Source organism: Paroedura picta, chromosome 1, assembly GCF_049243985.1.
Source record: "Paroedura picta isolate Pp20150507F chromosome 1, Ppicta_v3.0, whole genome shotgun sequence".
Taxonomy (NCBI): Eukaryota; Metazoa; Chordata; class Lepidosauria; order Squamata; family Gekkonidae; genus Paroedura; species Paroedura picta.
Window position 1 is genome coordinate 24,062,181 of NC_135369.1, and position 20,813 is coordinate 24,082,993.

Consider the following 20,813-nt stretch of genomic DNA (forward strand, 5'->3'; position numbering starts at 1 on the left):
CTTAAGCATAGTACCTTCCTCCCCCCCCCCACCAACATCATGCACCTTAAGGATCACGGCATCATTACTGCTTGCCCTTTCCCCCCAACCAAGTTGAATGATAAACTCTTCTCTCCCGCTGACATGCCATTTCTTCTGTGCAAGCTTAACCACTCTGGGGAGCTGGGGTGATGGATGGAGAAAACAGAAACAAAACTTTCTCCATGCTAAGGAACAGAATGTCCTTGCTGGGAAAGCTTTTGTATTCAACCGGGCACCAACAAACATCTTGTGTAGACATCCAGCTATTCTGGGCACTGGAAAGACCAATTCAACATCGTAGGAAACTGAAGGGAGCACGCAGCCCTCCTCTGTCAAAGCAGAGGATACAAAAGACAACTGAATTATTGCAGCCCCCCCCCCCCCAAGCTTCTCACAACTCTGTGGCCAAGGGGAGAAACCAAAGAAGGCTGAAAGCCATCAGCCACGTGGTTCAAATGGGTCATTTCCAGACCTCTGCAGATTAGCCTCCGCACCCCGGGGGGGGGGGGACCACTTCAGGTGCATTCAAGGTTTTAGTTCAAAATGAAATGGACTGGGAGGAGAGAGGTGATTCAAAAGGAATTCCATCTAAACATCCGGAAGAAGTTCCTGACAGTTAAGAGTGGTTTCTCAGTGGAACAGGCTTCCCCAGGAGGTGTTGGGTTCTCTATCTTTGGAAATGTTTAAACAGAGGCTAGATAGCCATCTGATGGGAGAGGCTGATTCTGTGAAGGCAAAGGGGTGGCAGGTTACAGTAGATGAGCGATAGGGTTGTGAGTGTCCTGCATATTGCAGGGAGCTGGACTAGATGACCCATGAGGTCCCTTCCAACTCTATGATTCTATGAAAAGGGCAGTAATGTTCCAGAAGGAACAGGAGCTAAGGAGCTATTACTGCTCAGGTTGGACAAGAGCAGCCAAGACAGACCTCTCCCAAGCAGCAAAAGAAATGCAGGGATCATCTTCAAGATAATCCTGAAATCCAGAATGATTGTCTGTGTGTGTGTCTCAGACATCCAACAGTCTCAGGGCCACTGGCACAACGGGGTTCAGCCTGCATTGTAACTTGGCCCCCCCTACTGGCAGAAACCAGCTACAGTATTCCTGTGCCTCCCGCAAACGAAAGGGATGCAGGAAGCCTATTTTAAAAATGGCATTTAATTGGAACCTCCCCTCACTGCAGATTTTACTCTTACACAAAAAAGCAATTAAGAAAATGGTTACAGGTGACTGAATGAAGCATTATACACATACATCATTGTCAACAGAGATCACTCAATCTGGGGGTGGGGCCACCCAAAACCACAAAACACTCAGACATGCTTTAAAAAAAAAAGGAAGGAGACTCTAGGCAGGTGAATTAGAGACAAACGGACCTCAAGATGAAGGTGCCCTCCTGACACCTACTTCATTTTAACTACCCTATGGGAAGGGTGGGGAGGTGGACTCAAACACCTTAGCTTCTACAGCAGACACATTCTGCAAAATCTACCTATTCCCGCTAAGGAGACTCAGGGGTAGTTTTAAAAAAAGAACACACTGGAACCCCTCCCCCCCTCCAGTCAGCTGTAGGGCAAAAGTCTCAGGTCCCAAACACAGAGAACTCCATTCATTTCTCCAACTCTACTGGCAGAAGTTCAATGGTTCAGTGGTGGAGACGCACGGGGCCCTGGAAACCACAATGTCTTTAAGCTGGGACTGAAATCTAAGCCCAGCAAGAAAAAAAAATTAAATAAACAGAAATCACTGTTCTACACCTGCAGAGCACGCGAGAGACGCTTAAATTCACCAAAGAGGGCTTGGGCTTGCTGGTTCCGAGGCTAGACCTGGTGGTTTCACATGGAGCTTTGCTCCAGCAAGTACGTCCCATAAGTTCCTTGTTTTCACTGCCAAAGGTTAGGCAGTCCTCCCCTCAGAAGGATGCTTAAGGCTAGTGTCTTGATGGGTCAAATTAGCGAAGTACACCAGTCAGATCAATCAAAACAAGAAGTTAACAGAGTCACACCCCCCCCTCTATAATACAGAGTAAGGAGGGGGGAACATCCCTCACGTGCTCCTGGCTGAGCTTCATTAAAGATCTCCCTCCAATTCTTGGCTCCGTTTTGGAGAGAAAAGCAGCTGGATAGAAAAACCATTCTTCAGTTCTGTGGTGGCGGCGGCGGGGGAGCTGGGGGCATGCCAAACGGTGGCAAAGCCGGAACCCCCACCCCCATCATGGTGACAAAGTTAGAAGGGTCCATGGGAGGCGGAGGAGGGGGAGGGGCGTACATCATGCCCGCGGAGCCAGGCGGCGGGGGCGGGGGAGGAGGCGGGGCCCCTGGCGGCAGCGGAGGCTGGACCCCTGGAGGCAAAGGCACCATGGAGGGGCTGCCTTGCATCTGCGGGCCCCCCGTAGAAGTTGCCGCCGCCCCCTGCTGCTGCTGCCATGGAGGGATGGCCCCGCTGCCAGCGTTCGTGGTGGTGGTGGTCGTCGTATCTACAAATTAACACAGCACAGAGTCATTCTAGAAGGCCGGGACTCAGGGCTCCGAATATCCCCCTTCAGAGAAAACAGCTGACCCTCGCACATCCAGGCAGGATATTTGTTTCCCTCCTTGGTATGACCAAGGGGGGGGGCGGGGAGTATGACTGGGAAAGATGCCTTTTCCTGACCATTCCCAGGGCATTTGGCCTGCAAGTGAAGGATGGGCCTCGCAGCAAACGTCTAGAGGGAAGCCACGGTACAAAGACTGGGAGAAGCGACTCCAGAGACCGAGGGGTGGCCAGCTGAGTAGCATCCAGCCTGACCTTGCAAAAACACAACGGAGAAATCCTGGCCAGGTGCTGAAGGCCAGGAAGGAAAAGAAAGTGGCCTCCTACCCCCCCGGGGCTGCCAGCGGCTTGCTAATCTACAGGCCGGAGGGTCGCGGAGGTGCAAGATTAAAAGAAGTTCTCTTACTCACTTTGCTGCCATGGCAAGGGAGTACTGCTGCTGGGAGGCGGGGGTGGAGGCTGCTGCTGCTGCTGCCATGGGGGAAGAGGACCAGAGGGAGGCGGGGGAGGCTGACCACTGGGCGGAGGGGGCGGTGGGGGCATCATACCCATCGGAGGCGGCATCATACCTGCAGGGCCAGACAGGCCATTGTGCTGACTGTGGGAACTATCCTCCCGCCCCTCGCCCTGTCCTCCAAGTGACAGCCTCCCCCCTGCACGAAGGGAAGACACAACTGTTTCCTCACCTTTTCCTTGGAGGCGATAGACCCCAGAGCCCACTGGCGCATTGCCCAGGTACTGATCTTAAGGGAATGAGAGACCGCAGCCTTAGTGTCACAGTATGAACTGGCCATCCCCACCAGCTCTGCCCACCCAGCCAGCCACTGCCCAGTGTACAAGTGGACCTGGTTGAAAAAGAACTCCTCCTGAGCTCAAGAGAGACAATCTAAATGAGCCCACAGTTGCATTCTGATTGGCCACTCTCCATCCAAGGACCACAGAGATTCCAGACTGTACTCACCCATGTGATGGGGGCCTGGTGGGCCATGCGGATGGGGCCCCTGGTTCATTGGAGGGTTGTGTGGCTGTATCCAGGGCGGGGGACCATTTGGATTGTGCTGCATAGGGTGGCCCCCATGTCCTCCCATATTTGACATTGGGTGAGGGAAGTTGTGAGGACCGCCAGGACCTGCAGGCCCTCCTCCTCCTCCTCCACCACCACCACCGCCGCCACCACCTCCACCATGCATGCCATGGAAGGGCCGATTTTCAGAAGGGCCAGAGTTCATCCACGGAGGGCGGTTCTACGCACAAACACACAACAATAGGGGAAGTCCTTTCAGTTACACAAGGAAGAAAAGCCATGTGAGCTCTGCACTAGAAATACCCACATTCCACCCTACTTATCTGAGAACACAAACACATGTTCTGCTAATATTCTAACAGGTCAACTGTACTTTGTTAAAGTGACTCTCCTCTCTTCTATTCTCTTTAGTCCATTCTGGTCTAACAACATAATTCTAAGTAAGTTACTCACAGGAGGTGGCTGGCTGCTGCCAGGGCCTGATGGTCTTGGGCCACTTTGCAGAGGTGGATTTGACGGTCCTGAGGAAGACCCTACAGACGCTGGAACAGGGGCCTCTCCCAACTCGGCCATTAAAGATAAGTACTCTTTGTCCATACGTGCCTTATCCTGGGCGGACTGGGGATCTCCAGGTCTGAAAGGAGAAGGCTAGTTACCACAAAGCTTATAACACAGGAAGCCAGTCATCGTGTAGACAAATAATTCTCTCTTTCCCATGCCCACAAAAAGTAGCTCAGTTCTAACTATAGCTCCTCCCATTATTTTCCCCAAAGCAAGGTAAGTTTCTACCATGCTAGCCTGTATTTCTCAGAACACACAAGAAACAAGCCAGACTGGAGATGCTGACAACCTGTAAGAAATGAGCCAAGTGCAGACCTGTTTTTGTACAGAACAAGCGACAAAAATCACAGGATATTAGAGATGATGCTTACCGGGCAAACTTGCAGTCTGACGCAATGTGGCCAGCTCCTCCGCACTTGGTACACACTGTGGTGTTGGTGATGCTGCGAGTTTCCGTATTTTGCCATGGACGCAGAATCCTAGAGCAAGAGAGCGGTTAGGCCTGACTGAGAACAGACTAGTTCATTCCTGCTTTGCATAACTGAAACCTCCAAATACTTACCTGTTGTCATCTTCACGCAGCGTCCCATTGAGGCGGGCAAGCTCCCGCAGCTGCATCTTGCGCAGGTCGTTCTGGTCCTCTGGCGTTTCAATTCCTTGCTTCAAAATGTTCCGAATCTAGAAGAAGAAGAGTTGGTTCTTGTAGGCTGCTTTTCTCTACCAGAAGGAGGCTCAAAGGCGCTTACAACTGCCTTCCCCACAACAAACACCTTGTGAGGTAGGCGAGTTTGAGAGAACCTGATATTACTGCTCAATCAGAACAGCTTTATCAGTGCTGTGGCGAGCCGAAGGCCACCAAGTTGGCTGCATGTGGAGGAGGAGCGCGGAATGAAACCCGGCTAGCCAGATTAGAAGCCACAACTCTTAACCACTACACCATGCTGGCTAGAAGACAGAAAATCTTCTGCTGTATGGAAACAATACTGACCCGGATGGATCAAGCATCTGATTCAGTAGAAGACAGCTTCATTTGTCAAGTTGTGACTAAGAAAGGTGATTGTAGAGTGTGTCTCCACTGCCGCTGCCAAAAGCCCTCGATGTTGAGATGTTGGTTTTGATGCAACCCATCATTTCTCTTCCCAGAGGGGCAAAGGGTGCCTTTGGAGAGGAGAGCTCCAGAAGGTACCTTTCCCACCTCACCAGCCAACCAACTTTATCTGCCCCGTCTTCAGCTTTTCCTCCCCCTGGCAGCCTCTACCTGGAAGAGGTTGAGTGGTGCCAGCCCTGGGCCCAGTGACATGACAGGGGAACCTGGGAGACACCTCATTTCCCCCTATATCCCCTTCCCCACACTATCGCTTCCTTCTCTCCTCCTGGCAGCCCTGATACGTTTACATTTCTCTGGTTTGTTCTCTCCTTCCCACCCAGGAACGAACCTACTTTTATCTGGCCCCTGTCTTCAGTTATTTTATTTATTATATTTATATACCGCCCTCCCCGCAAGCTCCGTATACTTGGTATACTCCACAATGGGGGCCCTCAAACCATCTTACATCATTCTTTTATAGCTGCACAATAACCATTAGGCAAGTGAGGCTGAGGATGTATAACTGGCCCAAGATCCCCTAATAAACGGCCATGCCACAGTGGTGATCTGAACCTGGATTCCCAAGACCATGGTCTGAAACTCTAACCATTATTATACTATACAAACTTTTGTGTGTTGGCTGCTACCAAAAAGTAACAAGCAGCCAGTCCTGGGTGAGTTACCTGGTGCTAGCAAGCTGCCTTATGGTTGCTGCCAGGCCTAGACTCAATGAGTCTGCCCTGAAAGGCCAGCCATGCCCTCAAAAGGAAACTCCCACCACCCCTTACTGATAGAAACCAAGCCTGAAAGGCTGACATTTTAAATTTAATGATTTAAAGATGAAAATCGTCACGAGCAGGTACATACCAACAGAGGCTGCATATAAATATAATAATTATAAAAATAAATAAATAAGATGCTGGTTTGGTCGCCTGGCAGCAGCCACTGAATACATTTGTTTTGTAAAATTAGAAGTGCTGGTCAGGGGTGGGGGGGTGGGATACACCAACTTTTTAAATTTTCAGATTTTTCTGCAAACTTGAGGCAGTGCTCTGGATTGTTGGTCTGTCTTATCTGTTCATAGCTTAAATCTCAGGATTTAAGTGAGACATCAAAGATCCTGCATTCCCTACTGCCATGCAAAACTTGGGTCCATCTTTAATCAAGAGATAAAAGCTACCCTAGCTGAAAAGGGTTTTTCCTGGCCACACTAGGGCTGTTTGACTGAATGCCACAGTAAGGGTCAGGAAAGGTTCTTTCTGCATCCTAAATTGCCTAGCAACCACCATGAAGTTTTGTTCTTCTCTTCAGTGTGCACCTTGGCTCATGTACACATGGTCTTTGAATGAGTTGCTCTAAAAGCTTCACACTGCGGTCTGCCTTTCTGCTGTGCACTGAACATGTAAACTTTTTGGCCTGCGTTTTTCTAGTAGCTATAATGCCTTGTAATGGCCTTTGGCTATATACAATAATTGTTAGGTCTGCCCTTTACCTGTTCCACGGCTTTCTTCACATTTTCCATAGTGTTGGCAGTGACAAGCGCATGAAGGGGCTCGTCCTCACCAGGCAGCATCTGGCCATCTTTCCGGCCCACCTTCCCTTCTTTCACAGAACCTTTGCCTCTGATCATGATCTTCGCATTGCACTCTTTCTCGATGTTCTTCAGTGTGTTTCCTCTGGAAAGACAAAACGCAAACCCAGGTGTTCAATGGATGTTAGCCAAACAGTTCTCTGAAATACATCCCCCAAAAGAGGAACCACCCTAAAGGATGCAAATGCAGTACTCAACACACTCAAATAGTCCTGTATCATTTTAAAGCTTAAACAAAGTATTTTATTCCTAAAATAATATGGTAAAGGAAGACTGGGGGAGGGGGGGTCGCAGTACTTTATGTATGCTTCACTTTACTGTGAATATAGAAAACAATAACACTAGGTGTTCTGTCTTGTCAGCTTTTTCCTCCCAGACACTCCCCTAAAAAAGACAGAAGCTACCACCTTTCTGCAATACAGAGCACTCTGGAACTGCCCATTTTGCCATCTCTCAACTTTCATGGAAGGAACACCATGAACAATTTGGGGGTTTGGCTTGATCCTATGCTTTCCATGGATAAACAGGTATCCATGGCGGTCGGAATGGCATTTTTACATCTTCATCAACGACCTTCTCAAAAATTTGAGCTTGACTATACCACAATGATCCATGTAACATTAACCTCTCAGAAGGCTCCCTGTGAAAGCTTCCGATGGTAAAGAATGCAGCTGCTCAGATGCTGAGTAAGTCATCATGGCCAGCTCACAAGACCAATCTTGAAGCAGCTGCACTGCCTACCAATTAGTTTCTGGATCCAATTCAAGGTGTTGGTATTCAAAGTCCTTAATGGTCCGGGACCCCTTATTCCTAGAGATTGGAACAAACTGGCTCACGAGTCAAAATTCAGGCTGAACTTGGGACAGTTTGGGGCCAGCTATCAAAACCTAACAGCTGAGCTCTGCCACTCAGCTGTTAGATCCCTGTCCACTTTCTCCTGGATGCAGGAAACCACGGCCAGAAAAAAGAAAGTCCTTTCCTGAGCCATCCTCCTGTCTCCTGGCCTCAGTGCCCACCCACCCCCCCCCCCGCCACAGCTTGCCCTTTTAAGGTTCATGGCTATCCCAATTTATTCCTACAAGACCATCTCTCCCATTATGACCTCCCTCTTGGAACCTTTGTTCATTTTCATTTGGCCTGCTAGGGTAGCATGATTTTATAGACGATTCACGATTGTGCCACCCTCCCCCTGGAAATGGACTGTCAGAAGACATGAACAACAGGACCTGGTGACATTTCAAAGCCTTTGTAAAGCAGAATGATCCTGACTTGCTGCTTACTATTAAGCTTGAGAGTAAGTAAAAGCATTGCTACAAAATTGCTGAAACCATTATTAAAAAAAAAGAATTCTAAGTATGCGCATCCTTCAGGGTTCAAACTATGCTCCTTTTAAATGGACTTTGAGTTTTGAGAAATCTGAAGGGGCAAGATCAAGGCTGTAGGTGGATGGGATAACATTTCCCAATAAAATTCTTGTTATGCAGCCCTTCCTACTCTAAGTATGAGCAAGTGCATTGTTGTGATGGGAGAAAACTCCTCAGCATAACTTTCCTGGCCTTTTTCTCACCACAGCAAGTCTTAGATTTTTTCGTTTTGAAGGCAGCCTAACAAGACTAAGACTGAGGAGAACTTGTCTGCAGACATTAGCTCATAAGAGAGATAGGTTTATACCAGTGTTGGTTGGAAGAAACCAGTGCATGGATGAACTGGGACCCTAGTAGCAATACTTTTGACTTACCCTCATATAGAATCATAAAACTGGAAGGGACCTCCAGGATCATCTAGTTCAACTTCCCCCCCTCCCCGTAGAATGCAGGAAACTCGCAACTACTTGCCCACCCAATGACCCCAGGTGATTCTCCCCACCCCCCAAAATCAGAATCCCTGGCCACTCTGGCCTGGAGGAAAATTGACTCCCGACCTCAACGTGATTGGTATTATCTTGGGCATCCAAGAAAGGCCACAAGAGCCAAGCAATAAGACGATCCCTTCTGCCCATTCACTTACAATCTGCCTAAGCTCACAGAACCAGCATTTCTGTCAGATGGCTATCTAGCCCCTGCTTAAAAACTTCCACCACCTCCCAAGGAAGCCTGTTTCACTGATAAACTGCTCTGTCAGGAACGTCTTCCAGATGTTTAGCTGAAATTTCTTTTGAATTAATTTCATACCACTGGTTCTGGTCCTATCCTCTGGGGCAACAAAAAACAACTTTGCTCCCCAGGGGTAGTCAACCTTTGGTCCTCCAGATGTCCATGGACTACAATTCCCATGAGCGTTTGCTGGCAGGGGCTCATGCGAATTGTAGTCCATGAACATCTGGAGGACCACAGGTTGACTACCCCTGCTCTATGCGACAGCCCTTCAAGTACTTGAAGACAGCTATCATATCAACTTAGTCGTCGACTCTCCAGGCTAAACAGACCAAGCTCCCTCAACCTTTTCTCATACATTTTAGTCTCCAAACCCCTCACCATTTTCATTGCCCTCCTGTGGACGCACTCCAGTTTGTCTACATCCTTCAATTGTGGTGTTCAAAACAGAACACAATACCCTTAAATGAGGTCTAACCAGAGCCAAGTAAAGCGGTACCATCACCTCACGCAATATGGACACTACTTCTTTTCATACAGCCCAAAATTCCATTTGCCTTTTTAGCTACTGAGTCACACTGCTGACTCACATTCAATGTAGTCTACTAAGACCCCTAGATCCTTTTCACACATACTACTGCCAAGACAAGTCTCACCTGTCCTATAATGATGTATTTGATTTTTCCTACCTAAATGCAGAACTTTACATTTATCACTATTGAAATTCATTTTAGCCCAGTTTTCCAGCCTGTCAAGATCATCCTGTATCCTGATTTTACCTTCTTGTGTTCAGTATCATCTGCAAATATAATAATTCAATATAGTATAGTGTATTACACTATAGAGCCACAAGAGCTTCTTGTGGCGCAGAGTGGTAAGGCAGCCGTCTGAAAGCTTTGCCCATGAGGCTGGGAGTTCAATCCCAGCAGCCGGCTCAAGGTTGACTCAGCCTTCCATCCTTCCGAGGTCGGTAAAATGAGTACCCAGCTTGCTGGGGGGTAAACGGTAATGACTGGGGAAGGCACTGGCAAACCACCCCGTATTGAGTCTGCCATGAAAACGCTAGAGGGCATCACCCCAAGGGTCAGACATGACTCAGTGCTTGGACAGGGGATACCTTTACCTTTATTACACTATAGTATATAGATAGCCAGTTCGGTGTAGTGGTTAGGAGTGCAGACCTCACCTCACAGGGTGTCTGTTGTGGGGAGAGGAAAGGGAAGGCGACTGTAAGCCGCTTTGAGACTCCTTCGGGTAGAGAAAAGCGGCATATAAGAACCAAGAATTCTTCTTCTAGTTACAGTAGACTTGTAGGTAATTTTTGATGTTCACGGGGGGGGGGGGAGATAAATTCTTATTTATTTAGGGTGGGTTGGTTTTATGTATTTGTATTTTATATTAGTCTATATTATTAAATATTTATATTACTTCTGTATTCAATTTAACTGATATGATGTACTTGTTTTAATAAATGTTGTTCACTGTAAACTGCTTCGAGTTCTCAGCCAAAGAGAGGTGGTATAGAAATAATAAACACAAATTCTTACCTGGGTCCAATGAGGAGCCCAACGAAGTTTATCTCAGGATATTCATCCTGTGGGATCATCACTTTATCACTCACCCGGGTTGCTGGCGGTCTGGGAAAGATGAGATAGTGTCCATCAAGATCTGGTTGCCACCCTGTATGAACCCCTCCCCATAGCTGTTCTCATCATAGGCCTCAACGTGGTCATCCTCTAACAAAGGGGTGGCCCAATGGTGGCTCTCCAGATGTCCATGGACTACAGCTACCGTGAACTGGCAGGGGCTCATGGTAACTGTAGTCCACGGACATCTAGAGAGCCACAGTATGATCACCTCTACTCTAGGCAAAGTCCACACCAGAGGACGCTCTGCCACAGGCACAGAGAAAGTCACAACCACCTGGCTCAGAAGGGGCTGTGCAGCAGACCCCTTGCCTTACTTGTAATCAGCTGGTGGTTTGAAGTCTGGGTTCAGCGCCACCATTTCTGTTATCAGGTTATGCCTCTCTTCCTCCAGCTTCTTGCGTGTGCGGAACTCACGGGTGTTGAGGCGCTTCCCCTCGCTATTGTAGATTGGTTCAGGGGAAGGAGACCTGCAGAGGAACAATTTCCAGTAACTACTCATAGACCTGAGCCATAAACACCACTTATTAAGTACAGGTTCCCCTCAACTCTAGCGCAATTTAAAAAAAAAAAAGAGAGACCACAGGAAAGGAAGGTGTAAACTCACTCATGCCCGTTAATGTCACACGGACAAGGGGGTTGTAGCAAATCACTGCCTGCTACCAGAAGGGGAAAAAAAACCTGGGGTGTTTTATTTTGGGAGAGGAGGGGTGTAGAGAGGGAAGCAGGGTCACACACAGCCATGACAACAGCTCTGCCATGAGTGTGCCTGTTATTAAAAAAGGGGGAAGGGGCAGGGAAGATGGAGAAAGTTGATTCACACAGAGAACAAACTTTCCAACTTCATTATTCCATGGAGCCAAACATTTAGGAAGGAACCCTGGTGCAGGAGGTAAATCAAAGAATTATTCAGGTTAACTCTTGGACTTTTTATTAACATCAGAAAAGTAACAAGACAGGTTAAGCTTCTCTCAGATTCTTCCTGGCAGTACAAGTTAAGTCTATTTCACTGGTGCCACGTGGACGGGTCAAGGCTTCTGTCCTGGCTTTACCTCCACTGTGCTGGCTGCATCAAGGACGACTGAACCTGTTTACTGCCTTTAAGGGTCAGAGAAGTGGGCTTGGTGCAGGTTGGACAAGCCCACCCTTCTCATGCCACAATCTGGGTTGTAAACTACTAGAGACAGACCTGCTTTCTCCATGCAGTTTAGGTGCCCAGACAGCAGAGTTACTAATGAACAAAAAGTTACAGCTAAAATAAAAAAAAAAGAGTCAGTTTGATTTTACCACAGCTGCACTTGCGGTAAAAAAAATGTCACACTGCTAGAATTCTGTTTATATTTTATGGACTTCTCCAAACATATTGAAATAAAAATTTAAAGTTAGCTGCAAGAAGGGAAGAGATATTGATCATGTTATAAAAAAATACATCCTTAAACCTTGGGTTTTAGGTAAACAATCTTTTCTTCCTAGCTTGTTAGATTGATTAGAGCCAGTTGATCCCAATGTCTTCTCAGCTTGAAGTGAATAATCAACACAGGAATATGAAATAAAAGGTCAGGAGTAATAATATGTAAATTACACCTCCATTTCTAGGACCCAAGAAGGCTTAACAGTCCCAACGCAATGTGATCCACCTCCCCCCCTTACACACCTTCTGTCTATGTTGACTAGACATTTTAAAATACCCGTCCACTAGCTAGAAAGTTCTTTTAAACAGGAATGTATGCTTAAACAGTAAGGAAAAAGGTTCAAGCTGAATATATCTAATCATTTCATGCCTTGTGTGGTAAAAGCTACCCCTTTAGCAAATAAATGAGAAAATCCATTTTTACTGAATGGTAAAGGTATCAGATCTTTTAACCAGTTTGGTTTCAGAAAGGAGCATTCAAACATTCTACAAACGCAGATAATACACCAGAAATTGCAGCCCTCCTCCTCTGTTCTGTGTTTAATTTTCACATGAGAGAAACCTCATTGGCACATTAAAATTAAGACCAACAGCCCCAAATTCATTCTTATCCAGCACAGAACATATAACTTTACTCCCACCAAGAATAAGTCTACCTATCAAGATTAACCTAAACCCCATTACCATGATTATGAGAGCAAAAAGGCTCTTTGAGGCTTAAAATAAATAATATGGGGCCTCAAGAACTAGAGTTGAGAACTTGCTTTTTTGTCTGGGGTGGTGGTGGCGGTGGCAAGACTTCCAAAACCATCAGCAGCCTCACCACATTAATTGACCCAAGTAATTTCAGATGGGTTTAATTGAATGAAAAAAAGAATTTTACAGTATTCAACTTTCGAAAACAAGAATGGACTTAAAAGTTGTGCAACATGCTATAACACAACACATCCGTGTTTGCACCCTCTAAGAAATTAATGCTGACAAGCCAATTAAAAAAAACAACCACACACAAAAGTTATTTTGTTGGATGACACTGAAGCCCAATAAAACCACAGGCGTCCAATTCCGCACACCGCAGGTGCAGTATTGCCTGGGCCCCAGCTCCCCAGATATTGGCCAATACTGTGTAGTCGCTGCTACCAAAGAAACTGGTTAGTACCCGTCTGGTTTAAAAACCATGCTCAGCCAACCCAATGGAAAGCACTGCAAAATCAGCGGTCAGAAAAAGTTCCCAGGCTGTTCAGACTCAGTGACTGTGCTGAGGATTCCTCAGTGTGAACCTGTGAGAAAGACCTCTGAACACTTGCCCAAAGACCAGCAGTGAACGGGTTAAATTACTTGGCCACCATAGTCCTTTTCTTAAAAGTCAGGTTAAGGATTGCAACCTATTTGCTTAGGAATTCCACACCGAGAATGGAACCTCAGTCCCTTTCTGGTTTCACTTTCCCTCACAGTAAGTATCTCAGCTACTGCCTCTGTCAAATTAGACCACTGAAGACATTTCATTAGGAAGAAATTTCATTGAACTGATATTACGATGCCACCAAAAATTTATTGAAAAAGGTAAAAAATGTTACTGTCAGCTGGTTAAAACTGTTTTCCCAACCTGTCCTCAGGGTTAGGGGGGATGCCCAGGTCTCCTGTGCGCAGTTTACGAGTCAGGTCTTCTATCTGCAGTTGCACTGGAAGAAACCAGGTTAGGAAAGAAAAAAGGATGGAAAAAAAGACAATGTTACCAAAAAACATCTCAAAACTCATCAACAAAGCATGAAGAACTGGAGAATTTTCAAGGGACGACTGATACGTCAACATAAAAACCAGGAGACCCTACAATGTTATGTCAAGGTCAAATACGTTCATCAGGAATCCAGCAAAGGCCCTCCTTGGTCTTACTTATTTCTATCGATCTTCAAAAAGAATTATTCATCAGGAAGCAAAGCATTCATTTTAAAGTTAGCAAAAATTGTCTATAATTTTTTAAGCCTGATCTCCAGGCTGCTGAAGAAAGCTGCCCTTGACGTGCTGTAACTGGTAGTGGACAGACTTCCAAGCATTAATACTGACATTCACTCTTATATTTTTACCCATCAGAACAATCCTGTTTGGTTACAACAGTAGGGGCCAAGACTTCAGAACTGCACAATTCACAACCAGTCTAGCAACAGTTCTCTCATTCTGGAGATTGTGGATTATAAAACACACTTCAGTACTTATTTGTTACAGTTAAACACTGAACCTTGTTATGCATCATTAAATGAAACCTTAGCATCCTTCAACTGGTCCATTATCCCACAGTGCACATAGACAACCAAATGTCTAAGGTGATGCTAACAGGTGGCAAACATTCAGCGTCTGATTCTTCGATCCAGGATAAAGTGTTTTGACTCTGGCTCATCCTAAATAGCACAAGTTAGTTGCCCAGCTTGTAAAGAACAGCAAGGCAAAGCAGCACATGGGCACAACCTCCAGACATTGCGTTTTGAAGGAGGACTGTACAAGCTCCTGTCATCGGTCAGTCTACTCTGAAGTGTGCAATTTGTGGACTACGAGGCCAGCTCCCCACTAAGCAAAGTTACACCCACACCAATGGGGGAGAAAAAACTGCAACACAATAGATTACACAGACAAATATTTTAACCATTTGGTACCATTAACATAACAGCACACAAGCTACACAGGCCTTCACAATTCTGCTTATAAGAGCACCTTGGGCCTCCCTTAAGGGAGAATAATCAGGAACATCCAGATACCACCCCACGTTCTCCGCACACTGCAGAGAAATTGGGGAGGTATCTTATTTTATGCCAAGCTTTGAAACAGCAAAGTGACTGGCTCCAGAGAACTACTCTCTGTCCCATGGAGGAAAGGAGTGAGGTGGGACAGTTCTGGCTGTGAGCAAGGAGAAGCTGTATGAGATGGGCTGCTTCTGCTTGTTCTCTGAGCCACCAAGGCAACGAGAACCACCACTGTCATCAATAAGAAAGGAGGTTCCTTCCTGTAAGTATTCAGACTGCCATCCAGTCAGTTTGGAGCTGCCCGCTCAGCCCTCCACTCTGGACACTGTAAACCATCACAAGGGCTATAACGTAGGGACAGATGTCTGAAACTGTGAAATACTTAAATTATCACCTGATCCTTAGAAGAACCGTGTGTTTTGGGAGTTTGATTTTAATGTCCTCTTTCTATGTGATATTTTTACACAATATTGATTTAATCTCGAGTTAATGCTACCAAATGTTACGTGCCTGATTATATAATAGATTCTATGACATACTGAAGAATTCTCTCTCATTACTGTAGTTATAACTTTGCCTATTAGTGGTCCAGCTCAGTGTGGATCACTTCACCCCCATTTACTCAGTTCAGCTGAGGACTGCAAACTCCATCTTCGGCACTACAGTTAACTGAGCAAGCGAAATACTCGTATCTTTGCACAGACTGAGAATTCTGATCTGATTCTATCCATCCAGAGGGAGCTGTTTCAGTTAAGAGTGTGATACAGTTGCCCAACCAATTGGGCATGTCTGATTAAAAACAACCAACCAAAAATACCCTTACATTTTAATCAGTCCTGCTATCTGTTCAATACAAACTAATGTTCCAATTAGAGCCAAGTTATTGCTCAAGGTCAGGTGGTATATCCTGATTAACATGGAATGTTGCTACATCTACAAGATGTTAAGAAATAACTTCCGAAATCCAAAGAAAATTGCTTTTTTTGATGTAACAAGGCATAAGATTGCAATCAGCTTCACCAAACTGCATTAAAAGGCACACCTCCACAATGCAGAAATTTTGCTTGACCAAGAAAAAAAAACTGTTCTGCACTACATATAAACTGACCTTGGAATCCTAAAAGTAATCCTAAAGCAGGCTTTTAAGAAGTCAAACAGCTCTCAGTAGGGCTATGGATAACCGAGGATTGAATCAAAATTCTCAGTGTTTTATGCACAGGAGTTAAACATTTGCCACCCTTATGAAATAAATGTATTAAATAGTTTGGTATTAAAGAAAATACTAGCATTAAGCTAAAAGGCATTAGAATGCGATAGGATAGTTCTGTCCAGGTACTGACCAATGTCATCAATATTCACAAAGAAAATTTAACATTCACATCGCTTATCTCACACAAATTAAACATGATTTTCATTTTCATGCACAGCATGGTAACATTTGCCACTCCTCAGTTATTGCAGTTCCAACATCATCATTCCCACAGAATTAAGTATCCCTTTCCCAGCAACGGTGTCATTGTAACCACCCCCAAGTACCTGAAGATATCAAAAAAATAAATCAGGAAATAGGGGATCTCCCCTTGCCTTAGGTGGCATCAATAACAAGCTTTACCACCGTGCAGACTCGGTTTAGGTTTTGAAGAATTAGCGTAACAATGCAAGAAAAAGTCAGAGGGAAACCATGGTTAGGTCGCTTTATAATATTCTGCTGTGAAAGAGGTACTTGCTTCCAAACAATGCAGCTTGAAAAGGAACCCTTATGAGTGTTCTTTGCTAGCAAGGAGTCTTAGAGGCTAACAAGAGACTCCACTGATTACTGAGTTATTGGCCAATTAAGTGAATGCTAGCAAGTTTTCATTCTCAGGTAACTCAGAGGACATTAGCACTTCCACTGTGCCTGTGGAGGACACCGTTTCAGTCTTCAAACAGGGAAGGGAGCTGGGATGGAGCACAATCCACTCTGAGCAGAGACATGAATATTATCTATTTTAAGTAACAAAAACAAGGTCACGCTATCCAAGCCCTTGAAAGCACACATTTTAAATGTCTCAAACATACAGCGGCCAAAAATAGACCCTGGATCAGCACCTAACATGAACAAACGAAAGAGAGAAAGAACAAGAGTTTACCTATATAAGCTCTCTCTTGTTCACGAGTAAGCCCAGGAGGGATAACTGTGGGCATGCCAGGAATAACAGTCTTCTGATCCATGGTGTCTTGGTTCCATCTGCTTCTCTTCCTCTTCTTATTAGGGAAATCTACAAACAGAAAAACATCTTTACTCGGACGGCTAATGCACAACAATGGCTGTATAGTTTGCACACTGCTTTCATGACACAACTGATACAGCTGAAGGCCCAACCACTCTTATATCCACAAATCAATCAGAGTTCTTTTCAATGTCAAGCTTGACCCCAGCACAAAGACATTTGTGCTTCTCCCAACAAGGGGACCACTCATAGCTCCTTTGGATTTTACCCACATTTCACAGCATGTGCTAAAGGCAAATCATTAATTTTCTTTATGCCTACATGTCATCTATTGTTATGAAGATGCACATGGTGAAAGGCATTATGGAGACAACTAGGATTATGCACATTCCTAAATTACTGCCTGTTTCAGTCAACTATGAAAAAAATACTCACACAAAAACTGAACTGTATTAGTTTGTCCCTAAAACTAACTTTGGAATCACAAAGAAAACAAACAAGACACTTAGACTTCACAAAGCAATGAATATGTATCAACAGATTCATGTAATATACAATTCTGGAGACGATAACAATTTATCAACAAAAAATAACAGGTACTAAAGTACATTGTGCCAAACTCCAAATTCAAAGGCCAGATTCTAGGTTTGCTTTTTTTTTTCCGGGGGGGGGGGGTCATCTGGCCATGGAATTGGGGGTCACTGTGGTGGGTAGGTAATTGTGAATTTCCTGCATTCACCTGGGAATTGGACTAGATGACCCTGGAGGTCCCTCCCAACTCTATGATTCTATCATCACTGAGTTTAGCTTCATACCAAGGACTCTTCAAAGGTCACTTCTACTATTATGTCTGTAGGTGGCAGCAAGCTGCATTTGATGACCATTTTTAAACATGGCTGCTTGTTAATTTCCTAAATGTGCTGCCACAGTTCCTTATATTGCCAGGGTGTTCACAGTAAAGCATGGTAGTTCCTCCAAGAATGATGAAATCATAGTACTATTTCATTCAAATATTCCCAACATGAACTCTTACGAAGATATTAAAATCCTCTTGATTAACTGCCCTTAATAGAAAAATTAAAAAGCAAGAGAAACATCCAGTACAGGAGCCTACCAATCATTTCCTGCTTCCACAACTCTTGTATAATAAGGGTTTGTTTGGTGCAGTGGTAAACACACTGATTTATGGAGATCCAAGTTCAAATCCCTGATTTTCGGGGAATTTTTCTCTTTGTCTGACCCACCTCACAGGATTCTTGTGAGAAAATAACAGAGAAAAACTATCTACGTTTTTCTTTAGCTCCTTCACAAACTATTTTTACATTTATTTAGAAAATGCATATGGCATCTCTTCAGAAACATACTAATACATAAATAAGACTTCCCATTTTGTACAGGGTTCATGAGACATGGCTCAACTCTTTCTGTAGGCATCAATATGCGCGAACTGTGAGCACATATATATTTTAAATAAGTCTGCCTCTCAAGATTATGGAGGAGCTCTGTGCCTTTCCTACTCTTCTAAATGATTTCTTCACCACAGGGCTCTTTTATAAGTCTATCCTCCCAGCATCTTCCCCTTTCTAGTGTAGATATCATAGCTCTATATGGGCCAACCATTTTTTTAAAGGGGTATCATGTGCTCACCCATCCTCCTTGTCCCAAAGTATTGGGATAGTTAGCCCTAACCAAAAGATGGAGGATAACATAATGCAACAGTTATAACAAGACGACTCAAACTCTGCATAGATTCAAATGGGTAGCCGTGATGGTCTGAAGTAGCACAATAAAATCAGAGTCCAGTAGCACCTTTAAGACCAACAAAGATGTATATGGTCTTAAAGGTGCTATCAAACTCTGCACTTGGCTAACCAGAAGTAGCCAAGTGCTAAGAAAATATTTCATAAAGAACCACATCAATAAACATACACAAAAGATACGTTAAAATGCAGTACATAAATTTATACGATTTATGCTTATACGATGACTATAAATAAACAGAACATGTGTTCTATAAAAATAGATCCACTTAGCTAGCTCGTGTCAGAAAATTTCCCACTACTGATTCAAGTGTCCCCGCAAGACACCGCCACCCCAGAGGGGTGGTCTATAAATCTAATAATAATCATCATAAAATAATAGACTAAGCTTACTCTATGGCCTTCTATTAAGAAGTAAATTTCATTAACAAAAGTGACTTCCCTGCCCAAAATCACCCAACGAACTGAATTCTCTAAGTAGCATTGAGTAGCACTCCCCCAATGAATTTTAATTTTGGAAGAGGCAGCCTTTAACTTGTTTTAAATTGATTTAAATTTTAAATCATATTTTCTTTAAAGATTTAATTATACAATGTTTTAATTTTTTGTCCTGATGTATTTCCAATGTAAACTACCCTTTGCTGTCAGGAAAGGGCAGCACACAAGTATAAAAATAAATAACATTTATAACACTTAGTCTCATCTGGATAGGCAAAAGCCGTTTTCACATTCTTCTGGTAACTAGCAGGCGGTCTTTGGATTCCACGTGTACTCCACATAGCTTTTCAGTTATTCTAAAGAACACCTCCACCCACGCTAATAACAGTATCACGAAATGCAGAATCCTAGCCTATCTTTGTTTTAATTGATATTGTACAACTCCCTTCTTGCTTGGATTTCCTCCACAAAACTTCCACGATCCGTTTTTTGCAGCCAAAATGGGTACCATCAACAACCAAAAATCCAACGCAGACAAAAGGGAAAAAGTGCAACCAATGGTAGACTATTAAAACCCTTGAGGCCTAAAGGGAATTCAGCCGTACTCACTAGAGCGTACCACCCTAACCCCGTGCAGGGAAACAGGGCGCTTGCAAGCCTGACCGAGTTAAGTGTCTCGCCGTGTTGGTCTGAACTAGGACAACCGAATCCGAGCCCAACGGCGGGGTCCTTTAAGGCCCGCAAAGATTTCTGCGGGGCGCGAAATCCTTGCTGGCCTTAGAGGTGCCCCTGGACTCGGATTTTGTTAAGCCAGACCCAACTTCTGAAACTTCCACCCCGCGGCCCTTCCCCGCCCGCGCCGCTTGCCTTGGTTGCCGGCCCCGGCCTGGCTGCCCTCGTCCTGCGGGTGGAGGTGGTGGAGCTGCTGCTGCTCGAGGCCCATCTGGGAGGGCGGCGGCGAGGGGAAGCGGTACTGGCCGTACTGGGGCGGCGGCGGCTGCGGCTGGGGCTGCTGCGGCGGCTGGGCCTGCGGGGGCGGCGGAGGTGGCGGCTGGGGCTGCTGCGGCGGCGGCTGGGGCTGCTGCGGCGGGGGCGGCGGAGGTGGGGGCGGTGGAGGCGGCGGCGGCGGCAGCGTGAAGGAGAAGGCGGCGGCGGCGGCCATGAGGCTGGGGATGGCGGGCTGCGGCTGGGCCTGCGCGGGGCCCGGAGGCGGCGGGCCCTGCATCACCAATCCCGGAGGAGGAAGAGGATAACCGGCTTTGCCCGGCGGCGGGGGCGGATGGAGCTTCCCCAGCGGCGTCGCGTTGGCCCCGGTCGCCATAGACAGAAAAAGGCGCTACCGCGCTCGATGGCGACCACACTTCGCGAACCTTCCACGCCAGAGTCTCGCCTCACAAAGACAGCGGCTCTCTACTGGTTGGGAGCGCCGCCACTCAAACGCCCTCGCGCAGCGTTATTGGATAGATGCCCCATCACTCATCCCACTCCCGACGGTGATTGGAGGGAGGATTTCTCCGGGGTTGGGATTGGTGTAAACGCAATGCAAGACGAGATGGAGACCCATTGGGTCGCTTTGTTGTCGCTCGGAAGGGAAACGGCATGAATTGGCTCCCAAGGATAGCGGGCGGGAGAAGGAAATGGAATCGACGTAGACAGCGGCGGGCGACACGGAGGGCAGGTGCTTGAAGTCCAGCGTCGAGTCCTG

General features: G+C 45.8%; 1 protein-coding gene across 7 annotated transcripts; it reads right to left on the bottom strand.

Annotated features, from left to right (window-relative positions):
* Positions 1 to 1,162: 1,162 nt before the first annotated feature.
* SF1 (splicing factor 1) lies at positions 1,163 to 20,508 on the bottom strand. 7 transcript variants are annotated; one of them, XM_077328008.1, is made up of 13 exons: positions 19,976 to 20,508; positions 16,830 to 16,958; positions 13,572 to 13,647; positions 10,872 to 11,024; positions 10,456 to 10,545; positions 6,717 to 6,900; positions 4,700 to 4,815; positions 4,509 to 4,616; positions 4,030 to 4,210; positions 3,514 to 3,796; positions 3,239 to 3,290; positions 2,963 to 3,121; positions 1,163 to 2,496 (listed from the first exon to the last, which is right to left on the bottom strand). In XM_077328008.1, the coding sequence occupies exons 1-13, from the start codon at positions 20,427 to 20,429 to the stop codon at positions 2,247 to 2,249; spliced, it is 2,235 nt and encodes a 744-aa protein (XP_077184123.1). In that variant the 5' UTR covers positions 20,430 to 20,508; the 3' UTR covers positions 1,163 to 2,246. The 7 variants fall into 7 exon arrangements, with proteins under 7 accessions (XP_077184123.1, XP_077184106.1, XP_077184117.1 ...); XM_077327991.1 differs by having other exon boundaries at positions 3,239 to 3,295; XM_077328002.1 differs by having other exon boundaries at positions 2,959 to 3,121; positions 3,239 to 3,295.
* Between the last annotated feature and the right edge of the window lie 305 nt (positions 20,509 to 20,813).